Source organism: Schistocerca americana, chromosome 2, assembly GCF_021461395.2.
Source record: "Schistocerca americana isolate TAMUIC-IGC-003095 chromosome 2, iqSchAmer2.1, whole genome shotgun sequence".
NCBI classification, from domain to species: domain Eukaryota; kingdom Metazoa; phylum Arthropoda; class Insecta; order Orthoptera; family Acrididae; genus Schistocerca; species Schistocerca americana.
In genome coordinates this window covers 301,892,562-301,907,431 of record NC_060120.1, presented here as the reverse complement: position 1 = coordinate 301,907,431, position 14,870 = coordinate 301,892,562, and the positions used below count along the sequence as shown (strand labels likewise).

Below are 14,870 nucleotides of genomic sequence, written 5' to 3'. Positions count from 1 at the left end.
AAAATACAGCAACTATAGTATACGTGCGCACCATTGAAAAAACAGAATACGTAAAATTCGACGTTTGTTGCTGCCTTTAAGTGTATTCTTCACACGACAAAATTTCCTGTGCTAAAATGACACGGCGATCGGATGGTCCCGGTAGGCCACCCGTGGCCTGAAGACGGAGTGCTTTTTTTAAAAAAAAATTGTATATGATACAGGCACAATCTTAAAACTGTTAGTACAACATTAGTTATCGCGAGGTACCTGCTAGCAGATCATTTATTATTCATCATAATACCATGAAGTGTGCAGAATGCCTATCACCACAAAGCTTGAAGCAATTGAGCAGCTACTGAACAAAATGGCTCGTGAAACTGGCCTATATTTTCCAATGACTTCCATCAAAGATGAACAATTGCCTTCTGATCAAGCAGATCACAGCAAATGCTGTCCAACAAGGGAATTTTAAAAGTATGAAAAAACACAGTTGAGCTCACTTTTAACAGATTCAGCGACTATTCTTACAAAATTTCATCCCGAGTAACTTCGTCTCAGATGTTCTCATCTTTACTATTTCTGACTTCCAAATGGAATGCAGCCAAATTGTATCATACGAGATATTGAACCCGAACTCAGTTACCTGGTTTCTCTTTGCATGCACATCGTACCGGTTGGCACAGTCAGAATACATAAAGTTGTGTTCATTAAAATAAATGGAACACAACATTTCAAATTTTGGTTCCACGAAACCATAGCAGTTTGCAAACAATTATCGATGATGAAATCAACAAAAATTTACTTCATCATTCAATAAAAGTAATAAAATAAAGAACCGGAAGAAAAAAGTACATGCTTTTTTAATTTGGAAAATGCTAAGCTATCGTAGATCCCAAAAAGTGTAGCATTAGTATGAGATAGTGCTTCTTAATGTTTACCTAACATATGTTAAGATGTTAGCGTACTATTCTACAGATTAATCCTGTGCTGTATAACTGGAAGAGTGGATGCATCAGAAACAAGCATATACATTGCAAGTTAACGCAAAATTCCACTTGATACTGAAATATCTCTTGCTGAGTGTGAAACATACGTTCACTAAGGTGTTCCGTGGAAACGCTCAGTCCGTCAATCCATCTCCAGGAAGATTAAATGTTTCTATATACTCAAGAGCGTAAGAAAGGATACGTTGAATAAATATTAGCGCTTTTCTGTCTTACTTCATCTGCTTACGGAGTGAGGGAACATGTATCTATGCCTGTGTATGTGCCCCAATTTCTCTTAAATTACTCGCAAGACGCCTACTCAAGATTACGATGGTGGTGGCATGATATCAGTTTTTCTCGAATTCGAGTTCTCTAAAATTACTACACGGGATTCTGCGGTAACTACGGAGTTTTTCTTCCGAAGATTCCCTTTTAAGTATCCCCAACATCTCCATCAGGCGTTATTATGGACTACATCAACTTAATTTGAACGCAATAGTGTGTGCGCCTACGTTATTAGATGTTTGTTGTCAAGGTAACTTGACACCAACGCCAAGCAATCGAACAATATGCTAGAATTGGTCGAACTACTCTTGTTTGTGATCACCTTTGCAGGTACACTACACTTCCCCAAATCACTTCCAACAGATTTAAATGTTCTTTCAGCCTTCCCTGATAGCGTTTTACGTGTTAGTCGCGTTTAATGCTACTCCTAAATGTGACGTGATAAAGATGCTAGTCACTATTCTTGTGATCGGATACTTCGCGTTATAGGCGTAATCTTGCGTAATCTTTCATTTATTCATATTTAGAGAGCTGTCATTACATGAACTCCAAAGTTTGTAAGTCCTTTCGCATTTCCTTAAGAAAATGTTATTACGGTACTACCCTGCAGTAAACAGTACCGTCAGCGATCAATCTGATAGTGGTGATCATTGTCTGATATATTTTTTATGTATATTGAGAAAGTTAGAGGCTGCATTACATTCGGGGCACATCCGATTCTTTCTTCAGATTCTTGTGAACATTCGCTGTACCGTAACGTATTGTGTTCCGTTAGGCAAATATCCACCGAACAAATAACTCCTAAGTACTCTGACAGATGGGTGTCTTGTTAAGTAGTCGATAATGCTGTACAGAGTAAAGTCTGAGTGGACGCATCTGTCCAGACGTACATTCTCATGCTGAATTTATCTTCAGTGCGTATAATAAAATACCCCGCCATGTTCTTCTGTATGTATTGGAACGCTTATCTCTGGAACTACTGTAGGGATATTCACGACGAAGATTCGTTTGTAATTCATTACTGTTAAGACAGCCAAGTGGTCCGGCCATGAATACGTAGTGCTAACTGTGCAAAACCGGGGCGGGTCACTAACTCCATACAGTTAAGAGGTGACTGGAGACTGAGGATAGGCTTACTTGGCAAAGAGTAAGCTACGAATTCGACCTCACAGTTCACACATTGCGATTTAGGTAAAGCGAGGGAAACTTACCTCAGGATGGTGAAAGTGCATTTGAAACTCGCTCCTCCAGAATGAGAGCATCATTAACTTTACGTTGTTATCACGGGCTGTCTGTTTGCAATGTCCGCCCCTGGTAGCTGAGTGGTCAGCGCGACGGAATGTCATGCCTAACAGCCCGGGTTCAATTCCTGGCTGGGTCAGAGATTTTCTCCGCTCAGGGACTGGGTGTTGCGTTGTCATTTCATCCCCATCGACACGCAAACCGCCGAAGTGGCGTCAACTCGAAAGACTTGCGCCAGGCGAACGGTCTACCCGACGGGAGGCCCTAGCCACACGGTATTTCCATTATTTTTGCAATTTGTAGGCTGGGATATTTCTGCTCGTAATACGCCGTCTTGAGTACTTTATTTTTCAGTTTAACTTCTGTCAAGCTTTCCACTGATGTAAACACTCCGTAGTCAAATGGTGATTTCCACGAAAGAACACCAGCGCATATTATAGGAAAAAGAAATACTATAGATCAAATGGCGTCGGTTCGATCCTACTTGCAGTGTTGGACAGCGATATTATGACCGTAGACAAACTCCAGAGCTATAAAATGAGAGCCAGTAGCAATACACTATCCATTGTTTCTGCTGGTCGAGTGAAAGAAATTATAAACACAGGAATCGTGGTGAAAACTAAACGATATATTCTTCAGGCATTTCCCTGCAAATATTAAAATGATAGAAACACGCGGAGATCCGATGACCATGGGAGGAAATAAAATGAATTGCGCCTGGGTTCTACTGCGCAGTATGAAGGTTTACCTGTTGCGACAGTAACCTAAGTGGACATGAACTCGGGTTCAAACGCAAACGCTCATTGTTAAAGAAGACGGCAGCACGATAAGTCTCCTTCCTAACATTCTCCGACTACCAGTGGGTTGTTGTACTACCCCGAAAACATCTCTTCCGCGGCTGGCTTCAGTGAAAAAAAAAATGGCTCTGAGCACTATGGGACTTAACATCCATGGTCATCAGTCCCCTAGAACTTAGAACTACTTAAACCTAACTAACCTAAGGACAGCACACAACACCCAGCCATCACGAGGCAGAGAAAATCCCTGACCCCGCCGGGAATCGAACCCGGGAACCCGGGCGTGGGAAGCGAGAACGCTACCGCACGACCACGAGATGCGGGCAGGCTTCAGTGAATCTGCCACATTGGCTGCTCCTAGGTTGGCAATCCATTTGGTTCTATAGGAACGCTCATTTCGCAAGAGCAGCAGGTGAAATGCTTTCCTTTCAGTTTTCTGGTAATACCATCATTTCGCAAATTCGTAGACACGGAACCAAAAGTAATGTATCGCAGAATGTGCACCATCCAGCTCCTCTTCCATCTCCCACACTCACGTCATTGACAGTTATAAAAAAATCTAGAAATACCTCAGGGCATCAATATATCACACGTCCGTACTAGTCTTAATGAGTTCAGACATGCGGGTCGCTAACGAAAGGATGGTTAATGATAGAGGTACGTATCTCCCTATTGACCAATGTTTGCATGTCTTCAAATACTTAACACTCCTCGAGTTTTATGCCTCGAGTATACAACCGTAATCATTATGCGTAAGTCTGACACGAATAACTGACAACAGAAAACAATAATTTTGAAACACGCTTGTTTCAATCTTATTCAAGGTAACTGGGCGAGAGATATCGCATGTTGCATTCTCGTTCGTGCCGGCCTGTGAAGTACATTTGTCTGGTGCCAAGAAATAGTTGATTTAGGGTCCTAACCAAAGAATAACTACACAACACGAACCAGGCTGACTTGGTTTCAGATTTTAAATCAGTGCACCAGCCGCAAATCGTAATATTTTTTCGATTATGGACTCCAAACATGATTTATTCTGCAATGCGCTTATCTTGTTGCAGGTGGCTTCGTAAGTTGATATGGAAGAGCTACAAGAAAGGAATCACGGAAGACGACTTATATGAAAGGCTCGAAGAAGACTGTACACAGGATCTAGGCGATCGGCTGGAAAAGTGAGTAGATATCACGTTCCTATATGTTAGTTCATTGATTATTATTAACAATACTAGATTCTTCCTTTTTGTAAAAAGTCTGTTTTCCTCAAAGGGAGTGCTTTTGGTAGAACTGAAGACTTTCAGTAAATTTGATAAGAGTTAACTAAAATTGATGATTCACACCCCAAACATTGCAGACAGCAATGGTAGTTTAAAACAAGTATTATAGCCACTTTGAAGCCATATTTTTGTATCAGGTCTGTTCATTTGCCACAGAAGTGTTTCAAATAGTTTAAGGAATTAGTATGTCTCGTGCAGGTGTATGTCGTGGGAAACTCTACAGCCTGCATTTGCCGAGAAATTCCTTCGCACTTTGTGATATTTTCTCTTCTTCCCTCAACTGAAAAAATGTTGCAAAGCGTCAGTTGTACCCACGTCATAGACGTCCGACAAAAAGTTTAGCACACATCAGGTAATGTCAAAAATATAAAATTTGCAATGTGTGCCACACGGATCGAAATCGAAGGATTTTAATGTAGGGCTAGATTCATATGCAGCATAACATTTCGATCGAGAGAAAACAGTACTCACCAACAAAGGCCCAAGATAATTTTGCCCTTTAGGATAACGTCTCTTCCTCAGCATTCATTTGTCGTTACTGGATAATTTGAAAAACTTATTTTTTTGTGTCCGAATGCTGTTCGTGTCCCACAGTTGTTCAGTTATGCTAACAGCCCAATCAGTGAAGATCAAAAGAGGTCGAATAAGGGGGAAAATTCGTGTGCACTCACATTTTTGTACCGTGATAAGTAGTTAATGAATAACACATTAAATATTCTGACCGGTGGGGAGTTGCGAGGGGTCCTTTAAAGGTTACTTTTATGTTTTTCTTGAATACCTCGAAAATGGAAGCTTATAGCGAAAATGTTTACCAATACGAAATTAAACAGCATAAAATTTTCTACAAAAACTTACTGGGTTAAAAAATTAATCTGTGTGCATTCTTTACCTAAGTGCAGTAGAACCTACTGTGGGGTAAATTGTGTTCTGGGGGTGTGACAGTTTAGAGAGTAGGTACATGAGAGGAAGGTTGATCGTCGGGTTGTAGTCACGCATTTCTCTCTGTCATATGTCGGCGGTGTAGCCATATTGCAGTCAGTTGGCAGTGAATTAATGAATGACCGGAAAGTTATTGTGCTTCTCTCACCATTTACTGTGTTACTGGTAGCCTGCATAAATCTCTTCTATTCAGAAGTTGCTAGCAGTCGTAAAGTGGTCTGAGGGGTGGAGCGATTTACTATACACCAACAGACATACCTTTCAAGGTGAGTGTGAATATGTGATGGATGGGATTAGTCGTGTGCTTGTCAAGAACACTACTGTGCTTCGATGTGTTGCTTGACTTGCGTTAAAATGTGTCAAGTTCCATATAACCTAGGCGACCTATTTCCGTTGCTGATCTGGGCCTGATCTTGTCCACAAATCAGCACAGATCTAGAAAGCATCGCGAATATGTATGGCATCCTTAATAACACAGTCCCAGAAAGATAACGCTGGGGATAAATTTTCCGTCTGTTCGTAAAGCATACGATGTCCCGCGTCCAGGCAATGTTCCGCTACCGCTGATTTATCAGGTTGCCCCAGGCGTGTATGACGATGTTCGACGCAATGTTCTTGCACGTTCGGCATGTCTGTCCAATATAAGATTTTCCACATTGGCATGGGATTTTGTACACGCAACGTTTTCTGAGGCCAAGGTCGTCTTTGACAGAGCACAATAAATTCCTCAATTTTCCTCAAGTGACGCTACGCATAGCTAAGATTTAGTTCAGACTTTCTTCAGTCTGATCTTGGTCTGATTTGCTCTCTGCGTGTTGACTGGCGAATATTCATCAGAGTACCTCAAGCTACCTCTTAGGTAGAAAAATGTGCACTCCACAGGTCCTGCTTCACTAGTGTAGAGCACCCATAACCTGTCAAGGGGAGTCCTGCCATTCTCCACCCCGTAACTAAGTCTTTGGTTAAGGCCCTCCACTCAGTTTCAAATCAAAGGATGCAATGCAATGCTGCAGATTGTGAGCTCTGCTCGCACCCGACGAGCGAGACTAGCAGCCTTCACCAATTCAGCGAGCCCATATGAACTGCGGATGTTATCAGAACCCAAACGACAGGCATCATTGGTGTCGACTTGAACCACAACTTGAAGATGACTGCTCCCTGCACGCTCGATAGGCGCAGGTTACGCCGCCTCCACATGTCAAACGAGGCCTCTGCAGACCTACAGTATAGAGTGCACATTGGCTTTCATTCCAGCCCTAGCCGTTGTTTCCTCAATGGGCTCCACAGGGCGCCTAACGTGAGTCCCGACAACTAGCAAGCGTCCAGCCACGTGTGCCTCCTCGGACCCTGCAGAAGGAACGGCCCCAAGTTCTCACAGGGCGAATAGGCCAGGTCAGATGTCCAACCTTCACATTGGCCTCCCCTCCTCGAGCGATGCGATCCCGTTACCACTCACCCTGCACCCTGCGGTGAGGGCGGATACACAGTGTCGGGCACGCTAGGAGGCGCCTCGGCAGCAGAGCCCGTGGGCGAAACAAGCGGCACCTGAGGTGTCCCATGCGACGCGCCAAATTTCCGCTACCACTACACCCCGACACAACAGCCTGAAGGTGGCTGACCATAGCCAAAAACGCATTCAGCTCAGTGAAATTATTTTGTCTACTCACTGAGAACTGGACAAGAAACGCTAGGGAGGCATATCCTGCCTGTAAACTGAAAACGGAAGAGTGCTGGTAATGGAGAAGTTACCCTTCCTGCAAGACTGAGTCAGTTTTCGCTCTAGCAGTGTAAAACAATTGTAAGAGATTTAGATTCTCTCTATATGCGTTTCTTGCATTACTACTGCCAACTACTCATATCTTTATTCCATGTCATGTTAACCCTCTTAGTGGAAAATAAACACCCCCGGGCATGTGTAGACGATGGAACGTCAGTGATTCCAGTCGCAGTGCGAAAGGGTCGGTGTAACTTTGTGAAACATCCTGTAGCTGCGTCTTGTGACGTAGCGGGTAGAGTGAGTTGAGAATCGCCTGCTCAGTATGCAGACCTATGAAGGAAGTAAGTGCACACTCACAACATGGCGATCTACGTTGCCTCATACTTCAACCCTACTTCCTGTTACATCCCCAGAACGCAGTTTATCGCATAGAATGACACTCCTGCACTTGTATGTGGTAAACAAATTTAATATTTGCTCTTAAAACACTTCATTCAACAGTAAAAATTAATTTACCAATAAAACGTTATTTTTAATAACCTGTTTTTTCTTCCCCCTCCAATGTGGAAACTTATTCCTACAGAAAAATAAATCAGGTGTTTCTTGTAGAAATTGAAGGTAGTTTAATTTTGTACTGGCATATAGATTTACTAGAAGCTGTAGTTCTAAAGTTATTTCAGAAAGACATAAAAAAGTGACCTTCAAGCTCCTGCTCCCCCCCCCCCCTTCTCACCCCACTGGCCAGGATTTTTAGTATGTTCTTCGTGGCTCATCCACCTACCACTGTACAAAAAATTGCGACAACACGAATGCATTTCTTTGGACTAGGCAAGTGAGGACAATCGTGGGCACCATGTGTTAGTGAATCGTGCCACCTTAGTTTTGTGTTGTCATATTTTACCTCTTTGTTAGTCGTATTTTGTGAAGCCGCAGCTGAGAATAGCCTAGAATTTGCCTAGCCGAGCCTGGGAAACCACGTACAAACTACTTGATTGCCCTGTTTGGCAGAAGAACTGCCATTAAGTTGCCTCTCGGGTTTGATCAGAGTCTGTCTCATCTCCGTGTGTCTCAAGCTACCATGCTGCGTGTTAAGCTGTACGAACTGGTCAGTATTCCAATCCAGAGAAAATCTTTCTTATATTTTCATTGTTTTCACATTTCTTTTTTTGGTCTTGTTCAATTCGTATTACAGAGATATATCGCAATTCCTTCGCGCGCCTGTACGCTATGTAAAGTATGAACTGAATATAGATTTGTGTTTATTTAAAGATGTGAAAAATTAAACACGAATAATTACTACCGCATTAATCGTGATTAAGCTGTGACTATCGATTAAGATTTGAATTAAGGAGGCCACCTTAAGCCTCGTTTATATATTACTAGCTATTTTACTAGCCTTTCATTTGTGGCTTCACCCACGCCTGTGTATGTCATATATTGCACATGCCCCCCCTCCATCTTCCCCCCCCCCCACCCCGCCCCCTCCCCCGTCTGGTCTGTCCACTATGTCACCCCAATGGGAGCTAGGTGGTTCTCATCTCCACTGTGATTACTTCCAGACAGTTGGTAGTATACGAACCAAATTTCACTGAAATCAATTCAGTGGTCCAAGAGATGTGAAAATAAGCATAAACACAGACAAATCTTTATATAAAAACATTATAAGACTGAAAAATCTGCACCACGAAGGAGTTATATCCGAACGGGACTGAAATCTGTAGATGTACATAATTCACCATTTCAAAAAAATTGGATGATTTATTCAAGAAAGCGAGCTTCAAACTGAGCAAGACACTAATGCACTGGCTTACGTCAGGCCCTCATGCAAACAGTCACTCGGCTTGATAGAGTTGTTGGTTGCCCGCCTGAGGGATATCGTGTCAAATTCTGTCCAATTGGCGTATTAGATCATCAAAATGCTGAGCTGATTGGAGGGCCTTGCCCATAATGCTCCAAAAGTTCTCAACCGGGGAGAGGTCAGGCGACGTTGATGGGCAAGGTAGGATTCCGCAAGCACGAAGATAAGCACCAAACACTCTCGCCGTGTGCAGGCGAGCATTATGTTTCCATGAAGGGAAACAAAACGAGGGGTAGAAAATCGTTGACGTATCTCTGTGCTGTAAGGGCGCCGCGGATGACAATCAAAGGGATGCTGCTATGAAACGAAATGGAACCGTAGACCATCACCCCCGGATGTCGGTCCTTATTGCGGGCGTCTCCAGGACATGTCTTCGGCGGTCATCGGGGCATGGCAAATCGACGATACTCTGCGCCCCATTTTGTTACCCTTCATGGTAAGCCAACCTGAGTTTACAGTTCACAAGGATAATGCCGGTCCTCACACGGTGAGACTTCCTACTGCTTATCTTCGTGCTTGCGAAACCCTACGTTCGCCAGCAATGTCGCCGGATGTCTCCCCAACTGAGAACATATATAGCATTGTGGGTAGGGTCTTCAAACCAGCTCGGAATTTTGACGACCTAAAGCGGCAGTTGGACAGAATGGGGCTCGATATCATTCAGAAGAACATCCAATTACTCTGCCAACCAATGCCAAGCCGAATAACTGGTTGCGTAAGGACCAGAGGTGGACAAACGCGTTATTAACTTGCTCAGTTTGTGAAGATCTTTCTCTTGAAAAATATTATCTAATTTTTATGATTCTATAACCACTGTCAGTAAAAATGTACATTACAGCTACAGATTTCCGTCGTCTTCGAATAATCCCTTCATGATTCGTGTTTTTCTTTTTCCCCTTCGAGCATATATCTTAAATTTGTAGGCATCACTTCCTATTTTAATTTTCCTTTTGCTCGAATTTGCGAAATGTTTGCTATGCTTTTTTCAGATTATTTTATTTTGCCTGTGCCTGCAGTTACTTCTACATTCTTTCTATGGCGTAATTTTTTACACCGACTGAGGTGACAGTATGATACGAATGCGCGCTGAAAATTAATGCGTCCGATTTTTATGTGAAAAATCTTAACTCTTTTTAAATAAAACAAACGTTATCAACTTCGTACATCTGTGTTCTTCTTATCTACATACGTATTTCTCAACAGTCGCCCTGGCGACGAACATATTTCTGACAGACACCAGTTTGACACCATCACTGTACAATGTTCAACTTTGTTGACGAAGCCACAACCTCACCTACCCTGGCATCGCTTCATCACCATGAAAAGTGAAGTCCTCGAACGTGTTCTTGGAGTTTCGGAGATGGATGAAAATAGGGTGGCGGCCAGGTAGGGACTGTACGTAGATGACAGCGAATCGAAGGGGTTGGATGTAGCACTCGTGTGTGGTCTGGCATTGTCACACTGAAGTATAGTGTGCTCTGTGTGAACGGACTCTTCGAATTCGAAACTCGATTACAGCACGCTGTTTCTCACGCACCGGTATAATAAAGTTACACACAGCCGTGCTACAAACAATTAAGACTTCTGGCGGCAGAGGGATGCAAATACAGGGTGTTTCAAAAATGACCGGTATATTTGAAACGGCAATAAAAACTAAACGAGCAGCAATAGAAATACACCGTTTGTTTGCAATATGCTTGGGACAACAGTACATTTTCAGGCGGACAAACTTTCGAAATTACAGTAGTTACAATTTTCAACAACAGATGGCGCTGCAAGTGATGTGAAAGATATAGAAGACAACGCAGTCTGTGGGTGCGCCATTCTGTACGTCGTCTTTCTGCTGTAAGAGTGTGCTGTTCACAACGTGCACGTGTGCTGTGGACAACATGGTTTATTCCTTAGAACAGAGGATTTTTCTGGTGTTGGAATTCCACCGCCTAGAACACAGTGTTGTTGCAACAAGACGAAGTTTTCAACGGAGGTTTAATGTAACCAAAGGACCGAAAAGCGATACAATAAAGGATCTGTTTGAAAAATTTCAACGGACTGGGAACGTGACGGATGAACGTGCTGGAAAGGTAGGGCGACCGCGTACGGCAACCACAGAGGGCAACGCGCAGCTAGTGCAGCAGGTGATCCATCAGCGGCCTCGGGTTTCCGTTCGCCGTGTTGCAGCTGCGGTCCAAATGACGCCAACGTCCACGTATCGTCTCGTGCGCCAGAGTTTACACCTCTATCCATACAAAATTCAAACGCAGCAACCCCTCAGCGCCGCTACCATTGCTGCACGAGAGACATTCGCTAACGATATAGTGCACAGGATTGATGACAGCGATATGCATGTGGGCAGCATTTGGTTTACTGGCGAAGCTTATTTTTACCTGGACGGCTTCGTCAATAAACAGAACTGGCGCATATGGGGAACCGAAAAGCCCCATGTTGCAGTCCCATCGTCCCTGCATCCTCAAAAAGTACTGGTCTGGGCCGCCATTTCTTCCAAAGGAATCATTGGCCCATTTTTCAGATCAGAAACGATTACTGCATCACGCTATCTGGACATTCTTCGTGAATTTGTGGCGGTACAAACTGCCTTAGATGACACTGCGAACACCTCGTGGTTTATGCATGATGGTGCCCGGCCACATCGCACGGCCGACGTCTTTAATTTCCTGAATGAATATTTCGATGATCGTGTGATTGCTTTGGGCTATCCGAAACATACAGGAGGCGGCGTGGATTGGCCTCCCTATTCGCCAGACATGAACCCCTGTGACTTCTTTCTGTGGGGACACTTGAAAGACCAGGTGTACCGCCAAAATCCAGAAACAATTGAACAGCTGAAGCAGTACATCTCATCTGCATGTAAAGCCATTCCGCCAGACACGTTTTCAAAGGTTTCGGGTAATTTCATTCAGAGACTACGCCATATTATTGCTACGCATGGTGGATATGTGGAAAATATCGTACTATAGAGTTTCCCAGACCACAGCGCCATCTGTTGTTGAAAATTGTAACTACTGTAATTTCGAAAGTTTGTCTGCCTGAAAATGTACTGTTGTCCCACGCATATTGCAACAAACGGTGTATTTCTATCGCTGCTCGTTTAGTTTTTATTGCCGTTTCAAATATACCGGTCATTTTTGAAACACCTTGTATGTAGACGTAAAGATGAAATATGTACAATGTTAACAACGTTTGTTTTATCGGAAAACCTTTGAGTTTTCACACAAAAATCGGAGCATTGCTTTCAAGCACACCCTCGTACTTCTCGTGTTCGGAAAGAGCGGGGTGCACATCTAGACTGATCATTCAGATTTACGTTTATGTAACTCCGATAGGTCGAATGCATTGTATGTTTCTTCGTAAAAGTTACGATCAATTTCCTTCCTTAACCTTGCCCTATACGACCATATGCTCTGTTAATAACTAAATAGTCGTTAAGATGTGAATCCCTAAATTTCCTTTTATCTGACTACTGGCTACGGTTTCCCGGTTAGAGCATCGCTTTATAATGTTCAACATTTAAGGTTATAAAAGTAGACACTGGCTTCTGAACAGTAATATCTCCGTGATAAGTACCTGTTGCAGAATGTAAGAGATACGATGTGCATAGTATCTTACTAACGTCTTCAGAGTGAAACCATAGCATAATTAATGATAGAACGTTCGCTACAGATGTGTCCACTTTACATGAACAGAGGGACTTACATTCGTCGTGCAATTCACTAAATGTGCAGATAATTCAAAACATTTTAGAATCGTCATTGTGGTTGATAGTTTTTTTTTCAGATAATAGTTGTAGTCACTCATTGATTCAATAGCGCGTGCTGTTATTACTTACTGCTTATATAATTAATTTGTTCAATGTTTACCTCAACCGGAAAAATGGAACCCTTAACGTATAGGTTCCATTTTGTTGTCCGTCTGCTTGCAAAGACCCCTTTCCCTCAGGAACGGATAGAGGTGTCAAGTTGAAATTTGTGCCAAATAGTAAAGACGACGGTTCCTTCTCTTGGGGTGGAGGAGGGGGGGGGGGGGGTAAGGAAATTAAGCTTTTAAGTCGATGCAATCAAGAATATCACTTTTCCGTTTTTTCCCACGTAGATTCGATAGCTTGCACCTATGCTGTACTCGTACATACTGGTTACAGAGAGAAACAGCTTGATTTCCCTTTTGAGGATTGTGCAATTTTAGCAAACAATGTTGCAGGTCCAGTTGAGGCGGGAAGCGATAAGCATTCCGTTAGCAGTGGCTACCGTTACGTAAGTTACGTAAACTACAGACATGCATCACTTGTGACGTTGACTCGCTATGCTGGTATGAGAAGGATTTCAACACTGGAGCACCGGGTTGGGTTTTGAATCGCGTAGGCTACGACCGCGCGCCTAATTATACCCAGTACTTGTCGCCAAGGGCTTTAGTTTCATACAAATAAACGCACATCTCCAACTTCTTCTTGTATGTTTTATACGTTTTTTAGGGAAACCCGAAACAAGCAGCTTTATAAGGCATAGTTTCACGTGTGTAAGTCCCACCCTTATTGCTCTCACTTACTTGTTCCAGTAAGTGTTAAGAATGTTAGAAAATGCATGTACAAAATGACCTGTGTTCACACTATACCCACGTGGGCCAAGTTAAAAGAATTGTGGAGTTTTATACTACTACGTAAACAGGTTGTATATCACTGTCATGGCTGGCATCACAATGTTATTAAATTGTCTAAAAGACATGATGCGCTCTTGTACATAGTACCTGTCAACTCCGAGTCGGGTTGGAGTTGCCCTTCTGACAATTTCATCAAACAATAGTGTTCCATGAACCGCTTTCACACCTTATTGCTCAACATTCCGCGAGAAAACTTGGGATTTGCGTGTCAAGAATAACATATTATAGAGATCATTGAGTCTTACATTGAGTGTTTTGAATTTCAATGTTTTGTCTTGTTTTATTCTGTTGACCATCTCTTCATATTTTGACATTGTAACGTCTTTCACAGATACTAAAAACTGCGCCCTGTTTTACGTTCTTATTCCTTTAGCATGTACAGTTTTCCACTTTGTTCTTCTAGCGCATAATTAACTTACCTTAGATCCCAAAGTACATACCCTTTTACTATGCTCCGTGTTGTGTATTTTCCATTTACTATTGTTATTTAGTGAAGTTCAATCTTGTTAGTCATCACACAATGGCAATGAAAAATGGTTTCATATTCATAAGTAACTCGTACATGTTATATCGCCCTAAGATTTGTTAATCCCATTCTACTCTCGATGTAACTGTGTACTTCGTCCGTAATACGTCTTAGGCGTAGTACTGAAGATACGGAACCAATGACTAACGGCTGTTGTACTTGACCTGTTGATAGTGTGTGTGGAGATTGAGGACCAATATACTGACCATGTATTTGTATTGCTTTAGGGCATCTCTCTGCGTCTCACTTTTTCATTTGTGAAATTATCAGTAATCAATTTGAGTTGAAGTAGTGACTGAGGCATTTTAAAATACAATAAGACGATCTACCAAAACCTTGGTGAAAGTCACTTTCGTACCTGTGAAAAAGTAACTATTGAATTATTACACAGTTACAAAACTCAGCATTCTACTCAGAGGAATGAATTGTCCGGCTGACAATAGGAAAAGTTTTCACATATAAATAACTCATTGTATACTATAAAGAATTTTTTGAATTATGGTAAGTAGTCAGTTACAAAATTGTGTGTAGTGTCCATCCATATAAATGTGCATTCGTATGTGTGCATAATTTCAGTGCAAATGACAAGTTGCACA

At 42.4% G+C, this 14,870-nt stretch overlaps 1 protein-coding gene across 4 annotated transcripts in view; it reads left to right on the top strand.

Annotated features, from left to right (window-relative positions):
- The window catches only part of LOC124595000 (ATP-binding cassette sub-family C member 4-like), a 207,039-nt gene that overhangs the window by 25,657 nt on the left and 166,512 nt on the right, over window positions 1-14,870 (top strand). For all 4 annotated transcript variants that reach the window (XM_047133547.1, XM_047133545.1, XM_047133546.1 and 1 more), the window contains exon 2: window positions 4,354-4,464. In XM_047133547.1, the coding sequence (XP_046989503.1) occupies window positions 4,354-4,464 (111 nt within the window). The remainder of the gene's footprint in view (window positions 1-4,353; window positions 4,465-14,870) is intronic.